Raw genomic sequence first — 21,115 nt, forward strand, 5'->3', positions numbered from 1 at the left:
TAAATCCTTTGTTAACGCACTTTTCAATGGATACCCATAAGAAATGTAGGGTCTAATTCATTAATTCACTATTAAACTTTTCTTTAATCAAATGCCGGTCAATTTCAATATATTTTATCACATGAGGTTGACCATCAGTAATATTGATGACAAGTTTGTTATAAAAATGACAACTAAGCTTATAGGTTTGTTATAAAAATGACAATTAAGCTTATTTTATCTATAGCTTCCTCTAAATATTGTACCTTCGGCAGTTAGATATTAATATTTTCTTCTTACATGGGGACTTAGATGAAGAGGTATATATGAAATGCCCTCTCAAGAGTGCAGTTACCGTGCATAGATAAAAATCTATGCACCATGCATAGATTATTATAGACCCTTGGATCATTGGATCAAATTCTAGACATCAATTGTTATTACTCAATACTCACCACTCAATACTCAATACTGGATTAAAAACATGATCCAATGACTTATGTAGGCTTATGCATGGTGCATAAGTAAAATCCTTATGCATATTAGCCAAAGCCCCCTCTTAATATTAATATTTCAAATAAAAAATATTGTATGCAAGCTAGTAAACAATGAAATTAAAAATTAACCTACCCTATCGATTATGTTCAATCTAAATCATATTATTCTTTATTCACTAAAAAGTCCACTAATTATTTCACCTTGGTTTATGTAGATGATTTTGTTCTTTCAGGCAATAGCATTAACAAAATAAATACTATCAAAGTTGTTCTTGATGAAAATTTCAAGCAATCTCAAGTATTTTCTTCATTTTGAAATTGTTCGTTCCTCACAATGCATAACCCTATGCGAACGCAAGTACAACCTTGATTTACTCTAAATTGTGGGTCTGTTAGCTATCAAACCAGCATCCACCCCAATGGATTTTAGGCCAGACATAGCATATGCAGTGAGTCTTGTAAGTATATGTCAAATCTTGGAAAGGTACACTGGAAAGCATTGAAGTGGATTATAAGGAACATAAATGAGTCACTGAGTAGAGTCCTGATTTTTGATGGATCATGTGGTGATGATAGCAAAGTAGCAATCGAAAGATTTGTCGACTCTGTTTATACAGGTCATATGGATTCCAGAAAATCTATTTATGGATACATGTTCACTATGTTTAGCACATCAATTAGTTGGAAAGCAACAATTCAGAAGGTTATTTGCTAATCAACCACTGAAGTGAAATATATATATTTTCATCACTGAAGGTCTGAAAGAAGCGTTGTGGCTTGAAGGTTTTGATAAAGAGCTAAAAACTCAAGGTCAAGCAATCACTGTTAAATGTGACAGCCAAAGTGTAATATGCATGTCGAAGAATTCAACCTATCATGAGCGAACCAAATGTTGCGGTTGATTGTATGTCTAATGTTGCCTAAATTCTTAAATAAAGAAGGAAGTTAAAAAGTAGTTATTTGAGAAGTCCCACATTGCTTAGTGTGGTGAAGCAAGGGGGAGACCAAGGCTATATATTGGACCTAAGTTCTTTGATTTTAGATACACTAGTCAAAAAGCACTTTAAGCTTATATTTGATTTGATTTTCTTTGTTCTCTTATGCTCTTGTATTAAAGTGCTGTGAGATTTAGTTTAAATATTTGCTTTGTAAGAGTGTGGGTGTACTAGGGGATTGGGGTGAGAGTGGAGAAGTTTATGTGTTGTAAAATTTTCACATAGTAATAATTCTCTGGTTGTCTATTTAAACAACGGTCGTGGTTTTTCTCCGGTTTTGGAGTTTCCACGTTATATTCTTGTGTTAGTGGTTGTGTTTTGTTTATTTATTTTTTTCTTCAGCTGTGTTATTTCCCAACACCAAGCACGTCGAAGTGAGGCTACATTTCGTCAAAGAGATAATAGAGCGTAGAGAAGTCCAAGTGCTGAAGGTTTCGATTGATGGCAATGCTGGTGATATGATCACCAATACATTGTCAAGTTGCAAGTTTCTCCACTGTATGTTGTTCATTTGACTGCATGTTGACAGCTAGTTGGTTTCGTGATTCAGAGTTTGTTCCAAGGTAGAGATTTGTAGCTTATGGGTTATAAGCTAGTGTTGTAGCAAACTCTATCGAATTCAAAAAGCTAGTGTAGTTGTTGAAATATGCTAGGTTGTTAGCATGTTGAATTCAGTCTCTGTTAACCTAATTGTTTTAGTATGTTAGTTGAAGGTTGGGATTTAGTTTTCTTTTAAATAGCATACTAGTCCTCACTTCATAATAATTCTGATTAAAAGAGAAAGTGGTATGATTGAGATTCAATTGTAAACATTGTTCCCAAAGTGAATTGAATAAAGAATTCAGGGTTTTATATGAATTCAAATTGTTTTTCCTTTCTCTTCTCTCTTCTTTCAATGTAAGTCTGATTTTTCTCTTTTCAGAAAACATAATAATCATCGCTTCACTGGTATTAGTATATGTTAGTATATGTTGATGACTTAATGAAGGCAGATAACAACATGGATGACATTTCAAAACTAAAGCATGTCTTGAATACAAAATTCAATATTAAAGACCTCGGCCATTTAAAGTATTTTTTAAGATTTTAAGTTGCAAGAAAATTACAAGGAATCTTCATCTGTTAGAGAAAATATACTTTGGATATCCTTCAATAAATATGTGTGCTTAGTATCAAACCGGCCTCCACAATAATGGACTCAAATTACACACTATAGACTGCCACATACATCCCTCTATTGAACCCTGCCACTTTGAAAAGTCTCATCGGTAAGTTACTCAATTTAACACACACCAGACCTAGCCTAAGTTACTTTTTTGCATGTTAAACCAGTTTATTTCAAATCCTAGTGAAGTCGATCTTCAAGTTGCATTTCAGATCCTTAAATACATAAAATTAGCTCATATTTAAGGCTTATAGCTCGAGACAACCTATTCAATAACACTGACAGGCTTTGCAAATTCATACTTGGCCTCTTGCAAAGATACTCCACGTTCTACTACTAGTTTCGGCTTTTATTAAGGGACATCTCTTATCTCCTAAAAAGGGAAAAAAACAACTTATGGTTTACAGATCCTCCTTAGTAGAGGAATATAGGACACTAGCAAATGCCACTTGTGAAGAACAATGGCTATTGTACCTCCTCCAAGACCTTGTAACTTATATCAATCTACTATGGTAAGAGCTCAACAATTCACATTGCTAACAATCTCGTTTCCACAAATGCACAAAGCACATTGAAATGAATTGCCATTGTAGTTCGTGATAAGGTTCAATCAAAAACTATACATTTGATGCCAATACATAGGGGTGTGCATGGTTGATTATTTTCAAAAACCAAACCATAACCATTTTAAAACCATTTAAATGGTTTGGATTTATAACCATAATCACATTTTATTCAAAACTGGTTATAAAACCGATTATAAATTTGGTTATGATTATATAACCGGTTTTTTAAAAAAAATCAGTTTTGAAAATTATTTTTTCCGAAAATATTTTTTTTCAAAAAAAAAATTAATATTTTGAGAATTAAAATATTTGGATTTGGATAATAACCGGATTATAACCGAATCCAAAATAATTTAACTGGTTAATAACAATTTAATTATATCCGGATTATATGAATGGATAACCAAACCATTAATAACTAAACCAGTTAATAACCATTCAATTATATCTGGATATTTAAAAGTGATTTAGGGTTGGTTATGGATTTGGACATCAAAACCGGATATTTTGCACACCCCTATCAATACATTCTTCTCAACAGGTTGACGATATTTTCACTAAAGGACTTCATTATGGGACATTTTCTACTTTATCTAACAAACTATGAATGCACAAAATCCACTCTAATTTGAAGGAGGATATTGAACCTAATTAAATCAATATATTTAGTCATGACTCTTTTAGTTATTTCAGTTAGATTTAGTTATTGTAACAAACTTGTCCTACTTCTATGCTTTTAGTTGAGAACCTTATTGTATAAATATAAGTAATTGATTCATTTGTAATTTAAGTTGATTAATATAATCACTCTTTTATCGTCAGCTTCTTTTTTTCCTTTCTTTTTTCTTTTGCATCAATTTGTTCTGTTCACCAAAATTGTTGCATTATTGTGAATGTATCATGTGTTAACAAATTCGAAATCCCTTACTGACTGCTCTCTCTTTTTTGTTTTCCCACTTGCTCTAAATTAAAATTAAAATATCTCAGTTGTAGTAGGCTTAAAGTCATAAGTTTGAAATTTGAAATGTTTTGAACCACACACTCATACACTGTCTTACCAATCAATGCAACCTTCCAAAACTTTCTTCTACTCATGCCCATACCATACCCTTCCAAGTCAACCCCAAACACCATTTGGGTCTGCAACTCCATACACATAGCAGATTCATTTTCTATATGACACTTATCCATCATTCATAGAAAACAAATTGTAAAGATGAAATCAGAGACACTCACACTGGTGCTCGTCAATCTAGCAGGTATCATGGAGAGAGCCGATACATCACTGCTGCCAGGAGTATACAAAGAGATCGGCGCTGCTCTCAACGCCGACCCCACCGCACTAGGCTCTCTCACTCTCTACCGATCCCTCGTTCAATCATTCTGTTACCCTCTTGCTGCTTACCTCGCCACGCGCCACAATCGTGCTCATGTTATTGCTCTTGGTGCTTTCCTTTGGGCTGTTGCTACATTCTTCGTCGCAATCTCCTCCACCTTCTTGCAGGTCCTCATTTTTATATATTCTATCTTTTCTTCATATAATGAAAAATGATTCTTGTATTGTAAGTTTGCTGCATAATATATACATGTGGCGCGCAACTTGTTGTCCGTTTTTCTTCTATTTCTATATAAACTTTATTATAATAACGCCTCAATATAGGTGGCGATTTCAAGAGGTTTAAATGGCATAGGACTTGCCATTGTTATTCCAGCAATTCAGTCTCTAATTGCAGACTCCACAATCGATAGCAACCGTGGTACGGCTTTTGGATGGCTTCAACTAACAGGAAACATCGGAAGCATCATTGGTAATCTCTTTGCAGTACTACTAGCCTCAACTTCATTCTTTGGCATACCTGGTTGGAGAATAGCTTTTCATATTGTTGCATTGGTGAGTGTTATAGTTGGTATATTGGTTCGCGTCTTTGCCAAAGATCCACACTTCCCAGACAACGGCACAAAACCCGCTTCATATCGAATTTCAGACAAGTCATTTTATTCTGAGGTGAAAGATTTAATAAAAGAAGCAAAGTCTGTTATAAAAGTTCCATCTTTTCAGATAATTGTAGCCCAGGGAGTATTCGGATCATTCCGTGGGTCGAGTTTGTCGTTTTTTACTCTTTGGTTAGAACTAATAGGCTTCTCACATGGTACAACAGCAGTAATTTGGACCATATTTATAATCTCTGCTTCATTCGGAGGTCTGTTTGGAGGATGGCTTGGAGATTTTCTATCGCAACGGTTACCTAACACTGGAAGAGTAATGTTGGCGCAAATAAGCGCGGGTTCGACAATCCCTTTAGCTGCGATTTTATTGTTGTTATTGCCTAATGATCCATCCACACCCTTTGTTCATGTTTTTGTTTTGGTCATCATGGGAATAATCACATTCTGGTGTGCACCAGCAACAAATGATCCTATATTTGCAGAAATAGTACCTGAGAAATCACGGACGGCGATATATGCTTTGGATCGATCTTTTGAGTGTATATTGGCGTCTTTTGCTCCGCCTATTGTTGGAGTTTTGGCTCAACATGTTTATGGTTATAAACCAGTACCGAAAGGTTCATCGGATTCTGTTGAAGTTGAAACTGATAGAGAAAATGCTGCTTCACTTGGTAAGGCGCTTTATAGTACAATTGCAATTCCAATTGCAATATGTGTTATCATTTATTCATTTCTATATTCCACATACCCGAGGGATAGGGAGAGAGCAAGAATGGTTGCATTAGTTGAATCAGAAATGGATCAACTAGAGATGGAAAATGAAACTGGAGAAGACTATTGTGAAACACATGTTTTGGATGATAATGATGAGAAAGTTTTGCTGTCTGTAGTACATTAGTTTTTATTGTTTTATACTATGTGTAATGCAAAGGTGAACAATTTATACACTAAAAACTTTGAAATACTTGCTCGTATTATAATTGTAAAAGAATGTTTACTCATATCAACCAAAAGAATTTCAACATTTTAAGGTGTATATAACATTTAAATTATATTTTATGTTCATTTAGAGTGTTTATCAGAAATTAAACCAATAAAAGCAACAGAGCCAAGAATTATAGTGGTTTGGTCTTATAGATGTACTCCACTGTAATAAAGAAAACAATGTACACATTTCACTATGATGAGATACAATAACAAGATCAAACACAAGCCAGAGTTCCTTTGGTCCCTTACTTTATGTGGTTGAGAAAGATATTACAATTTTTTTATAGAATTATAGGTGAAAGAAAAGTAATGAAAAAAGTATATTGAATAAGGAGGAGAGAATTATTGTTACTATGAAATAATACAAGACTTATATAGCTAGTAATAACAACAAATTAATCTAACTTAGTAACAAACTAGTTAGACTAAGAACAACTAACTATCTAAGAATATCTCTTTATAAAAGGTCATATTTAAACACAAGTAAATATTAAAGATGAAGAAAACATGAAAAATGATCATTGAAAATCAAAGAAAAGAATTGAAATGATTAGCAATATAAAGGTACACATTACAATTCATTCTATATTATTTTAAATGCTCAGAAATACTTCTCAAACTTAATCTACAAAGATCTTAAACATAATGTATGAAAATCATTGAAGCTAATCTTCTAAACATTGTATTTTTCATGAAATTAATTTTGGTAATCGATTACAGCTTGGTGGTAATCAATTATCAAATTCAAAATCTGAATTTTTTAAAACGTTGGATAGAAGTAGTTGATTAAACCCCGGGGTAATCGGTTATCACCTGAAGAAATATAATTTCTCACCAAACAACATCATTGTTTTGAATGGCCATGAAAACTTTTTAAATTTATGCATCCATTCATAGAAGATTCTAAGGGTGTATATAAGATATTATACACTAGAAAGTGAATTCACCTCTTCCAGTTAAATTTTTATACAATTCAAAAGAAAATTTCAAGTGTTCATTCATATATCAAGTTTTTAAAACTTTGCATACTTTCACATATTTTGAAAATTTCAATAAAAATTACGAGAGGTCTGAAGTTATATTAGTTTGAGTTGTAATATAAAAAAGAGAAGTTCAATATTACAAGTGTTAATTTGGAAATCTAAGTCAACAACAAAAACTTCTTCAAAAGTGTTCACAAGTGTATGTAGTGCTTATTCATCAAGGTTGTGGTGAAAAATATAATTTTAAGAAAGTAGTGTTCTTTCTTGAATATATGTGTTAGAAGGTTGTAAAGAAATCTTAGTGTTAGAACGTTGTACAAGAATCTAAACATAATGGGAAATCCTCTAAGAGAATAGAGGGACTAAATGTATCCTTAAGTTGGTATGGAGGAACTAGTATGAATTCTTGTGTGTTATTTATTTTTTGCATTTTAAATTTTGAATTTTACCACCTTATTATGTAACATAAATCATTATCACTTATGACATTTTAACAAGTTAAGAAACTTAGCGGAAAAAAATGAGAAAAGTCCGGAAAAGCCACTTATGGTGTATAAGTATGGATTGTCGTTGTAGAAGGACCCTTCATATCCAATCATAGTGTTGAAGGTGTTGAACAACCTAAGTTTAAAAATGATGGGAGTGAGGATGATAAAAAGAAAATCATATATGACAAAAGGTAAAAAAAAACATTATAGAATAGGCATTAGAAATGGATGAACTCTTTAAAGTTTCATATTGCATAACGACTACATTAGAAACAAGACATTAAGCTACGAAGGAAGTAAAAAGATCTAGATAGAACACTCTTTCTCAAGAATATGAAATATTTAGAATGCTACCAGAAAAAAGATTCAAAAAAATGAAAAAGAGATTCACCCACTTAACAAATTGTTCTTGGAAAAAACTCTTACAAATAGTGAATTAAACTTGAAAGTTCGAAGATCTTTGACAGGAGCCTGACAATCAAAGGTGGCATCCATTTCTGAAAAGATAAGCCTATTAAAGATGACATCGACAATACTTTTTGGAAAGTTACAAAAACATGAATTAGAACTTGGTCGATTTGAACAACATGAAGAATCGGAAAAGAGACATAAAGGTATCTATTTGAAAGTCGAATTAAACATTAATCAATAAGAAGATAGTTTAGAATAAGATGATAACATAACTCTTATGGTAAAGAAATTCAATAAATTCCAAGAGAAAGACAAGACAGTAAAATTTGGTCAAGGCAAGAGATTTGTGAAGAAAATGGAAACATCAACATCAAATTAAAATTTTAATTGCTTTGAATGTGGAAAACAAGGGTACATCAAGGGAAAATCTTCATCTCTCCTAAAGAAAAATAATTTTAAAGAAAATAAGGATACAAGACCAAAGAAAGCCTACATTGCAAGATAATGAAGTATGTTTGTATTCAAATTCCAATAACGAAGAACAAGCATGTATTATTGATCTATGTGCTTGCAGGTATAAAGTTAAAAATTCAGCAGAAAATCCATTTGACATTTTGATGATGCTAATGATGAATAAAGTCTATAGCTTTCAACCTTGAAGATGGTGACCTAACTAGAGAAACATTTCATGCCTCATTGACAAGAGACTCAAGATTAAAGTGGTTATATGATCATGAGCAATCCAACAAAGAATCTTGAAGCCTCAGATAAAGTATGAAAGCTTTTTAAGTCGTGTCGGTCAATCTATCTAAGTGATCTGATTTTTGTTAAAGTAAGAAAGAACTTTTAAATACTAAGGCAACACACATACACACTGAAATTTTGTTTCTCAAAGGACAGATATCGAACGCGATTTCCCAGACAACTAGTTCGACAAGTTTAACTAGAATCACCATAATTAACATAGTCTAACTTGGACAAGATAATGAAGTTGAAAAGCAATAAAGAACACAATAATTGGTAACCCAGTTCGATGCAAGTACACTTACGTCTAGATCCAAAGAAAGCAAATTCACTATTAGTAGTTTAGTACACTTAGTCTTATAGGAACAACAAACTCATGTTGTTCAATACTTCTTCCTAACACTACCTAATGACTTTCTATTTAGGTATCCCTCTAAATATGAGCTCCTTATATAGCATAATGATGCTGGACTTTTTTCCTTGGATATTTGACTTGATTTCGTCCAGAAATAATGCACAATAAGTTAGATATGATTTGTTCCACAAATATCTCCAACAAAAAGATCTGATTTGGTTTGTTACAAATTCATATTTAAATTTCCATTTAAATATGTTTTGATCTTCACAACTGTCTAACAAATCATATAATCATATTTCTAAATAAAAGCAATAAAATCTAATTGAATCTTGAAAAAAAATCCTTTCAAAATGCAACATTCTGGTCTGTTGAGCAAGGCCCATGTGTCGTACCGACATGTTGTGACATCATGTCCAATATGTGTCCCTTCTGCACCAGAAAAATAGCTTGACGCAGCTGAGCAATCTTGAACACTTCTCCATATTGTTCTATTAAAAATTTTAGTCAATCTAAAAAGGAACAACAATCTCCCTCTTTGGCAAATTGTAGCAAAACAACTTTTCGAGATAAATAACAATCATTCAATCAAAACAAAAGAAATGCGGTGAATCAAGAAAATGAAGAAGAAATGCAAGACTCATAGATGAAAAGAAAGATATGTAGAACAAGAGTCGACAGATCAACAGAAAGCAATCCCAGTTTGTAGAAGAAAGACTTACAATTTGCATAAAGTGAAAACGTGGTTGGGAAAGCGGAATAACCTTATATATTTTGGAGATATTTTGGAGGATGCGGGTAAATTAGCAATTCCAAATAAAAGAAATTGGGCATATGAAAAACAACAGTTGGATTATCTTTATATTATAATGACACTCGAGTACACTTGAGGATCCTAAAGGAGACGTCACGCCCTAGGCTAATGAGTTAAGGTCACATGTAAGAACAATCCTATAAGACGTTTCAATGATGACACTAGCATTTAATGTGCAAGTTCTCAAAGTCTCTCAAGCCAACTCCCAATTTTTTTTCCACTTCTCTAAGCAGTGAGTTCGACCCAATTTTTTAATGATTTTTCGTTGATGCGCGGCAACAGTCTCAGAGCAACTATCATGGATTGGTCATAGGTCTAAAAAGGTGAGGTCCAATCATCAATCCAAGTCACTCCATCATTCATATATAAAATATCTCACATGATATTCGCGGTATTTTCTCAGATCCATAATTCACTTTACTTTTCATTCTCTTATTGATTTAAATGATAGAATGATAACACTGTAGGCGCACACCCGCCCAGCCAAATTGAAGATTTGCTCCGTGGCACCAAAATCCTACTTCATCATTTCTGATTTCCAATTGAAACAAACTTCAAACCAAGTGAGCTATTTCAGCCATATGTGCCTCTGACCTTCCACCATTGTAAATGTTTTGTGCACAGTTTTATAAGGAGACATAAACTTAATGAGACACATGCATTTCTTTCCGGAGTTTATCCTGCATCAGTGTTGCATGCATTCATTAGATCGCATAGTATTCCACTGCTATATCAAATTATGTTGACTGTTACTAACAAATGGAAGATTTATTTATTTAATATGTTCATACGGCATGTATGAAAATGGCACACATAGGGAAGAAGTTTTAGTACACAATAATAGATTATACTGTAGTAGTAGTAGTAGTAGTAAATGTGCGGGCTCCACAAACCTAGTCGGTAGTTCAAGTTCTTCGTTAGCCATGTGATGATAAGTCTCACTCCAATCAATTCATATTCCATGGAGCTCTTCCTCTCACTTATTTTATTTTTTCAATTAGTATAAGATTGACTAATCACTCTTGTTTGTTTACCCATTTATGCAACACATGCTCATACTACTTTGGCAGCACACACTTCCACTCAAAATCAGTTTCACTTCTTTTACAACAAGCTCAAAGTTGTAGTATAAAATCCGTCACTACTCTATCATCCTCCTCCTTCCTCAGATCTTCGGGGGCCTAGATCTTGAAGGAAGCCAAAATATCAATGGCTCATCTAATGTATTTGTGCTCCACAAAGGTACTCATACTCTCTCTTCTTTTGTTTCTTTTTGCCTCTCTTTGCACTTGTTCTTTATGGTCTGAACCTCAATTCCACAGAAGAACAATGCTAGAGGACCATAAAGAACACCAAAGTGACAAGAAAACTACCCTCCAATCCACCAAAAACCAAACCAAACTAATCAAACCCGATAGTTTCACTTCCAAAAACCATACCAAAACCATCAAATCCAATAACCTTAATTCCTCCAAAAACCAAACCAAAACCATCAAATCCAATAACCTTAATTCCTCCAAAAACCAAACCAAAACCATCAAATCCAATAACCTTAATTCCTCCAAAAACCAAACTAAAACCATCAAATCCAACAACCTTAATTCTTCCAAAAACCAAACTAAAACTATAAAATCCAATGACACTTCCACTAAAACAGTCAAATCCAAAAACCTTAATCCCTCCAAAAATGCATCATCCAAATCCTCACCACCCAACACTAACAGCCTCAAGAAGCTCAATTCCACCAACACCACCAAGTTCAAGAAGCCGAACTCCACATCCACATCAACCAAAAAGCCATTAGATCTCGTGAAAACAGCTATCAAAACCACAAAATCCACCACCACCGACAAAAACAACAACCCACCAAAAACTCAAACTCACAACACAAACAAAAAACCAAAAACACAAACACCACCTAGTCGCACATTAGAAGAACAAGAAGACGAAGACGACGACGATTTCGCTTCATTCTCAGACTTCCAAGATCTCCCAAACAAATTCCACCGCACACTACTCCCAGACCTAGAACGAATCTCAACAACCTCCAAAGCCTACATAACAAACGCCAACAACGAAATGACCAAAGGATTCAAACCCTACGTCGGCAAAAAATACGCACCCACCATAGCCGCCATAGTTTCCACCGCTTTCGTACTACTCCCTCTCCTCTTAGTCTCTCTCCTTTTCAACAAAATCAAAACCTATTTCTCACTTCAAAAAATCCTAATCTTCATCCAAATCTACCTCTCAATCTACTTCACCATCCTCTGTATCTCAACGTTGGTCTCTGGAACCGAACCTTTGAAGTTTCTATTCTCTACTTCGCAGTCCACGTATATCTGCTTCCAAGTGCTTCAAACTCTGGGTTACGTTTTGTATCTACTGTTACTCCTCATGTACCTTGTTCTTGTCTTCTCTACTGAATGTGGGCTTGGGTCGAAGTTCTTGAGCCTGGCTCAGATTTTCGTGGGCTTTTCCGTTGGGCTTCATTATTACGTGACGGTGTTTCACAGGGTGGTGCAGCGGCAACCGCCGAAGAGTAATTGGAAGATTCACGGGATTTACGCCACGAGCTTTTTACTGATTTGTCTTTTTGCGATGGCTGATAGAAGGAAGAAAGCTTACGTGGAAAATGATGGAGAAGAAGGCAAGAAGAATTGAAGTAAATGTAATTTATTTATTTATTTATTTTTGTTTTCATTTGATTTAATTTTAAAAAATAAATAAAGTTAAATTAAGCACCAAAGCTAGTATTTCAATGGCTTCTGATTTCGCTCAAATTGTTTGTATTAAATTCTATTTAGTTTTGATAAAGTATTTTTGGGTCTATGATTATTTTCTGTCGTTACGTGTAATTATATCACCATGCAAAAATATGTGATAAACAAATGAAAAAAAGAATAGGTGGAATTTGAAACATTTTATAAGAAGGTTCTTATAGTAATTTGCTTTGACCACCGACAGTGTTCTATACATTACACTAGTATGTGCATGTGGACGCTGTCACGGTGGGGAAAAGCAGTTGAAATTTGAAAAGGTGTCTTCGGCCTTTTGAGACCGCATGTCCGCAGACAGCTCCAGCTGAGTTTTACTACAGTTTTCAAAAGAAAGAAGCCCTCTGCCAGTATGGCTTTAGTATATCCAAAATATAGATCTGTTTTATTTTCAAGGTCTAACTAGTAGGGAGTGGAAATAGGCTGGACCGAGCTAGGCTTTACCAAGCTTAGGTCTGTCCTGTCAAAAAAATTGAAGTCTAAGTCTGATCTGTGGTCTGTCGTAGGTTTATTTTTAGGTCTGAGTTTGGCCTTTTCGAAGGTCTGGTTAGCCTGTTAGCCTACATAAAAGTCTATTTGTTTTGACATACTAACTAAAATAATGTTTAAATAGACTAACTAACTAAAATACCAAGAGACTAAAAAATTATTTGTATTGACTTATTTTAACTTACCTATTATCATAAGTTCTTGGAGACTATTTGTTTAAGAGAACTTATGAAAACAATGTTCCTCAGGTGTTTTCATCTTATTTTCAAAAGTTCTTTAAGATAACCAAGTTTTATTTATGTATTTTAATTCAAAGTACAACACATAACATAATGATAATAACAAAATTATTCATATTTATTTAAATAGGCCGGTCTGATAGGCTTAAAAAGTTTTTTTTTTGGCCTGAGGCCTAGTCTTTTTAACTAAATAGGCTTATAAAAAGCCTAGACCTTTTGGCCTGGCCTAAGCCTTTATATGTCAGCCTGTAGGCCTCTGTTATCGGTCTGGCCTATTTCCACCCCTACTAACTAGTAACATACTCGTGCCCGCACGGATTCTGGTACGTGACGTGCATTTATTTCATATCTATATTTTTGATAGAAAAATATATGATATCCCTAAAAAAAAATAATTTAATGTATAGAAGAATGTATAATACCCGTGAAAAAATGATAATTGAATTTATAGAGAAATGTCTAGTACCCATGAAAAAATAATAATTGAATGTATAGAAAAATGTTTAGTACCCGTGAAAAAATAATAATTGAATATATAGAAAAATGTCTAGTACCCGTGAAAAACAATAATTAATTGTATAATATCTGGTATCCGTGAAAAAATAATAATTAAATATTTTAATCAATAATTTCATGTTCCCATTAATGTTCAATATTTTGATCAATAATTTGACAGTTTCGTTAATATTCAATATTTTGAACAGTCACTTCATATTTCCGGTATATTTTGTATACAATTTGAATACTCAGCACAAAAGAAGAAACTTGTGATACTTTGTAATAGGCTCCAATAATTATATTAAATATTTACTTCTATTGGACTTTATGACACATTACTTCATAACTATAAAATTTAAAATATATATATATAACAAATTCCAAAAAAGAAGAGAGAACAACTAATAAAAATAAAAAGATAGCCTGAGACGCATGGGACAATAAGGTATATGTGTGCAGGCTACATAGAAACTGAAACAGTATGTTAGCAATAGTACTTTTTATCACAGCAGAAAAATAAGAGAATTTCTCAACCAATCCCAAGGCCTTCTTACGCACCACTGAATTAACAAAAATGTCCTCGTGCTTTCGTAGATGCATCTCCTGAAGTACTTTTTTTAAAAAAAAATTGGTTTTTCCCGTAGATGCATCTACCGAACCCCTTAAAACATAGTGAAACTTGGGATTTTCCCAATTAATTGGTAAAATCTAGGATTTCACTATATTTTAATGATTGCGTAGATGTCATCAAACTTAATTAATTTGGAATTTTCCCAATTAATTGAGAAAATCTAAAATTCTCAATTAATTGGAAAAAATCTCCCGTAGTTACATCTACGGAAAAGTTTGATGGAGTTTGATTAATTGGTAAAATCTCACATTCTCAATTAATTGGGAAAAATCTTATGTAGTTACATCTACGAAAAGGTTTGATGGGGTTTGGCAATAGAGTGTTCCGTAGATGCATATACGGAACTTGGGATTTTCTCAATTAGTCACGAAAATCGCAAGTTTCACTATGTTTTATACGCTTTCGTAGATGCATCTATGGAAAAAACTAATTTTTTTCAAAATATAGGATGCTTCCGGATGTGCATCTACGGGAGTTGGGGTAAAAATGGAATTTCGTGTGGTATTTAATAGGTCCATAGGGTTGGTTGAAAAATCCTCAAAAATAATACTATTATTATATGCAATAAAAGATCAAAGATTGAAATAAGATATATATGTCATTATGAACAATGTCAACATCAATCACGAAAAAGTAAGTAGTCTAAGTGGTTTTATTCAAGTTAAATGAAAATTTGTTTGGTTCAAATTAGGGGTGGACAAGAAAGCTTCAACCGACCGAACCCGGTCCGGCCCGTGTATTTTTTGAGCTATTGGATCGATTCGATTCGGGTCGTCAGATCATCGGATGGTTAAAAAGGTTGGGGTGGTTTACTTAGGTCGGAAACGGATTGCATTCTTGGGCCCGTCGGAATCCGAATCCGACCGAATCCAATGATGTTTTTATGGGCCTTCTACTCCAACGCTATTCCAACCCAGTTTAAGCCCATGTTCAACTTTTCTACTTAACCTTGTTATCCTTGCTAAACCCTAAATTTCAGTCTTCCTATACAATCTGCACCGCACTCCATTTGCACGGTTCCTAGTCCAGATCTTCTTGACCGTGTTTCTGTTTCGGTGTTCTGTAATCTACATCTTTCATTGTTTCATCGTCTGTTAATGTTTCGTCTTCACGCCTTTATATCTCTATTTCACCAACGATTTCTAATGTTATCTCAAATATTCAAAAGGTTAGAGTTTTTTCTATGTGATTTCTACTCTTTTATGTGTTTAAAGTCTACTGGATTCATAAAGCTAAGTAGTTTTGTGTACGTTTTTTTTCCTTCTTGCAGATATGACCAACTTCTAGGGCATGAACATACTCATGCAGTTTATCCAAAAGGAATGTTATACTGTAATTTCTTAATCTCATAGATATATTATGTTATGGTTTGATTTGTTTTGTAATATGTGTTTTTAACTTTTATCAATGTAAAATATGTTTCTAAATTTTTTGTGTTTTTTTCCCTAACTGTAACTTAATTTTTTTCAAAAGCAGAAGCAGATCTGAAGGTATGTGAAGCAGATTTAAAGGGTATTTGAAGCTGATCTGAAGGGTATTTGAAGCTGATCTGAAGGTATGCTGATTATCTTTACATGTATTAATAATACTGATGATTTATGTTGATTATGTGTTACTGATGATATACTCTTGATACAGATGATATACTGATGATTTCTGTTGTAGATTATGTGTTACTGATGCTATACTCTTGTTACAGAAAGGTTTTTTAGGCATGTTGTTATTGTTCATTGTATTTATGAAGTTGAATACTCCAACATGGGTGTTTAAGTTTGTGATTTTGATATATGGTTTGGTTTTGTCGGTGTTTGTGTTTTTGTGTGTTTGGCAGTGAGGATGAGGCAAGGATTTACACTACTGAGATTGTATCTACTGTTTCACATCTTCACAGCAAAGGCATTGTTATCAAGAATTTTTCCTTCTCTGTTACAGAAAGCATAGTTATGTTGGGTTTTTATTATCATATGATGAAACACAGTTCATAATCCATGTATAAAGCAAGTATTTGATCATGGTAGGAAACATAATTTTCTTTCTAATGATAACTTTTGTAGATTGTTTTCTCAATGTTACTTTGTTTCTCATAATTTCTTTTGTAGATTATTTCTCAATGTTTACTCTTATTACAGGAATCAATTAAACTATTATTGATGAAGATACACCTGTTAATGATGGCCTATTAATGTTTAGCCAAGGTGAATACTTATATTAGCCCGACAAAATTGAAAGTCTCCTTTATTTAATTTTTTATTATAGATAGAAAATCTCTTTTATTTAATTTCTTATTATAGATCTGTGAGCTTATTATTTAAGTATTGATTTTCATTAATCTCAGTAACATTTTTATACATATTATTTTGTTCAAAATTGTTATAATAGAACCAGAGTTATAAATATTTATTTGTTTCTCTAAATCCATGCTATTTTTTCTATACTTGTAATCTCATTAATTTTGGCTTTATGACAGATAACACATATTGGAGGAAGGAGGATTTCAAAATTGGGAGAATCTCATTAATTTTGGCTTTATGAGAGATAAAAGATATTGGGACAACCTGATTTATCTGATTTTAAACCTTAATAAATTTGGATGCAGCATAATATATTTGGACTTTATTGGTTATGGATCAAATTAACAGTAATTGATTGGATGCAGCTTAATTAAAATAACTCTATAATAATAAATGATTTAAATGAGTTCAAATAATTCAATTTTAAATGATTAAATAGCTCCAATTAATTTTAATAATAATAAATTAAGCCAATTATTTAACTAAATTATAAATTAAAAAACATTTAAACTTATCATGCCATTATTATCCTTAAATTTATGATGGTTGATGTTGATCTGTGCTTTAACCCAAAACGTCCCAATAAGAAATTCAAAAAATTTGATATTATCTTGTTTTTATCACTTGGGCTTGAATTTTAAACCAACCCATTTAATTGCTATATCTGAAAAAACCGATATATGTAACCGAACCGACTCCACCCGAACCCGAAAAAACCGAAATTTAAATCGGTCGGGAATTGGGCCTATAATCATCACCTGTGGGTTAGACCGGTTTGGGGGTTTGGGCCCGAACCCAAACTGGCCCGAACCGATGTCCAACCCTAATTCAAATATGCTATCTTGTCCTAGATATAAGACTATTATTAATACTGATTTTATCCAATTTTTTTTAAAGTCAAAATAGTATATTATCACTTATCAGAATACAAAATTAAACAACATCTACAATTTTATGACCATTTATTATAGTAATTTTAAATATTTAAACTAATAATATATCAAATATTTTAAAATAATTTAAATTAAAAATAAAATAAGTATGTATGATTATTTATTTGATTTTAGATACATCTATCATATAATATTTAAAATTCACTATCAATTTTAGAAGAGAATAATTTTTGCCGTATAATCTTTCCAGTCTTTCATATCAATCTTTTTATCTTCTTTCGAATCAACCTTCATCATTGTTTAAAAAAAGGTCCATTCAAGAAAATAATGAGATAAGAAGTAGATCGAGAAAAATATAGAAATTGAAGGAACACAAATAAATTGTTATTAACCTTTCATATTATAGGTTCAACAATATCATTTAAAACTGTAGCCTCCGAATCAATCATAATAGTCAACACTTCTCCTTCAACTTTAATATGTCATTATGTAAAAAAAAAGGTAATAAGATGATGAAAAAGGTAGAATAAAATATGCTTCATCAAAGAAAGATGAATGAAAGACATAATAAAAAAGAAATAAAGGTTGCAAAAAATAAACTATTTCTATCATCTAAATCAAAAACAGTGGAATGAAACACTAAAAACACAACTCATTCTCAGCAAAATAAATAGATTTCAAATTGCATATAGAATTAGTTAAGTTCTCATTGTAGACTAAAGACGCAAATCATTCTCAGCAAAATTGCATATAGAAAAAATTAGAGAATATTCATGAAAAAAGAAAACAATAATAATGAAAATAAATGGGTATAGAAGGAGATTTCTTTTTATCTGACTCAGCTTTCAGATCAGTTACTGGAATGCATCTGTAGCCCCAAATGAAGCTCAAATATATGTAATAGAAACTTAAATGAAAACAAAATTGAATAAAAAAATCATATTTACCCAGATCCAAGAGAAAATATGCTCAGTAACAATAGCAACAAAAATCTAGATCTGAGAGAAAACCTGCAAATAAAAAAAAAATTAGCACTCAATAACAACAACAAAATTCATATGTGAGAGAAAAACTACAAAAGATTTTGGCGACTTGAAAGAAGAAGGAGAATGAAAAGAAAGAAGAGGGTTTAGGTTTAGGGATATGAGAGGAAAGATGAGATTTCAGAGAAATAGAGACCGTGAAATGAAAGAGAGAGAAAAAGAGAGGAAAAATGAAATGGTTTATGTGGTTAGAAGATGTTTTGAGGTAGAAAAAGAGAGAGAACGAAGGGGGAGTGTTCTACGTGGCAGCATAATGAAACAAAAGGGCATATTGGTACTTTTCAGAGCAGTGTATTTTCTTATATTGTAGATTTCAATCGATTGAATTTTGATTTTTAACTAGTAACAAACCCGTGCATTCGCACGGGTTCTGGTATGTGACGCGCATTTGTTTCAGATGTATATTTTTTAATAGAAAAATGTCTGGTACCCGTGAAAAAATAATAATTGAATGTTTAGAAAAATATCTGGTACTCGTGAAAAAATAATAATTGAATGTATAGAAAAATGTCTGGTACCAGTGTTTAGAAAAATGTCTGGTACCCGTGAAAAATAATAATTGAATATATAGAAAAATGTGTACCCGTGAAAAAAATAATAATTGAATGTTTAGAAAAATGTCTGGTACCCGTGAAAAAATAATAATTCAAATATATAAAAAAAATGTCTGGTACCCGTGACAAAATAATAGTTAAATGTATGGAAAAATGTCTGGTACCCGTAAAAATATTTATATCAATAAGATTTTTTAAATACAAAATACAATTATTTTATAATATATTTGAATAATAGAAGCTAAAAAAATATAATAAAAAAAATAGAAGAAAGCAAATATTAGAAGCAAATAGAAACTAAATATTTGTCTTTCAAAGATGGAAGATTTTTAATATTTTAGATTATATTTGTCTTTTCAACAAATAATTTTTAGATTTTCTAGTATTAGTGATATCATAAACAAAGATTGACCAAAAAAAAAGAAATCATAAATATTGAGATTCAGTAATAGTGAAATCATAAATTTTAATTAAACACTATATAATATTGTTATTAAATCATAAATTATATCAATTTTTTATTTCTATACTAAAAGTCATTGATTGCATGTAATCCAATAGTATCAGCAATATATTTTTTTCGTTAATAAAAATATTTGAATTAACAATATATATTTTCCTGTTTATAAAAATAACATTGTTTATCAAATATAAAAATTTGGATAGTAATATATTTTTTCCCGTATATACAAAAGTTTTCATCAACAGTAAAAATTTCTCTTATAAAATTAATTTGATAAACAGCTTTTTGTGATAACATATAAATAACTATATGATTTTTTAAAAATTACTCAAAATTATAGATCCAAAATTACTCAAAAGTTTTCAATGCTAGAAAGAATTTTAAGAAAATTATGTGCTTGGCCCATGAAGATGGTAGTATGATCACAGAACAGCAAGGTTTAGGGGATATTGCAAAGTCTTATTTTGAGATCCTTTATACTGGCAGTATGAACAGTGAGTATGGCCAGGTTTTAGATGGGATACAGCAGCGGGTCTCCCTGGAAGATAATATTAACTTGACTTCTCCATTGTTGAAGAATGAATTGTATGCGGCGTTGGTTGAAATGCACCCGGATAAATCTCCTGGGCCAGATGGTTTTAATCCCGGTTTTTACCAACACTTTTGGGAAGTATGTGAGGATGATATTTTTCAGGCAGCGTCGTCGTGGCTTCACCAAGGCTACTTCCCTGAGACAATTAATGATACTAATATTTGTTTGATCCCTAAGTGCTCTCAGCCGAACAGAATGCAGGACTTTCGGCCAATTTCATTGTGTAATGTCATTTATCAGATTGTTGTTAAAGCGTTGGCGAATAGGTTGAAGCCGTTTCTTAACAATTGTATCTCGGAGGAACAATCTGCTTTTGTGGAGGGTCGGTCTATTTTGCATAACGCCATGATTGCATCTGAAATCATCCATTCCCTCAAGAGAAAGACTCGAGGTGGGAGAGCCTAGTTAGCTCTTAAGATCGATATTAGCAAAGCTTATGATAAAGTGGATTGGGGTTTCTTACGTAGTATGCTGCTTAAGATGGGTTTTTCGGATCAGTGGACACACTGGATGATGATGTGCGTGACGTCTGTTCACTATTCGGTTCTAGTTAACTCGGACACAGTTGGACCTATTCTACCAGGACGAGGACTCAGGCAAGGCGACCCACTGTCGCCTTATCTTTTTATTCTCATATCTTAAGGTCTCTCAACCCTCATTAAGGGTTCTGTTGCGAGAGGGGATATCCATGGGATTCAAATCTGTAGAGGGGCA

The 21,115-nt window shown here is 32.5% G+C and overlaps 2 protein-coding genes across 2 annotated transcripts; both read left to right on the plus strand.

Moving 5' to 3' along the window:
* The first annotated feature begins 4,234 nt into the window (after nt 1-4,234).
* Nucleotides 4,235-6,173, plus strand: LOC131603222 (uncharacterized). The gene is made up of 2 exons (XM_058875511.1): nt 4,235-4,706; nt 4,863-6,173. The coding sequence occupies exons 1-2, from the start codon at nt 4,419-4,421 to the stop codon at nt 6,045-6,047; spliced, it is 1,473 nt and encodes a 490-aa protein (XP_058731494.1). The 5' UTR covers nt 4,235-4,418; the 3' UTR covers nt 6,048-6,173.
* A 4,729-nt stretch (nt 6,174-10,902) lies between these two features.
* On the plus strand, nt 10,903-12,693 carry LOC131603223 (uncharacterized). The gene has a single exon (XM_058875512.1). The coding sequence runs from the start codon at nt 11,141-11,143 to the stop codon at nt 12,593-12,595; it is 1,455 nt and encodes a 484-aa protein (XP_058731495.1). The 5' UTR covers nt 10,903-11,140; the 3' UTR covers nt 12,596-12,693.
* The last annotated feature ends 8,422 nt before the right edge of the window (nt 12,694-21,115 follow it).

The sequence above is a fragment of the Vicia villosa genome, linkage group LG5, assembly GCF_029867415.1.
Source record: "Vicia villosa cultivar HV-30 ecotype Madison, WI linkage group LG5, Vvil1.0, whole genome shotgun sequence".
Classification (NCBI taxonomy): domain Eukaryota; kingdom Viridiplantae; phylum Streptophyta; class Magnoliopsida; order Fabales; family Fabaceae; genus Vicia; species Vicia villosa.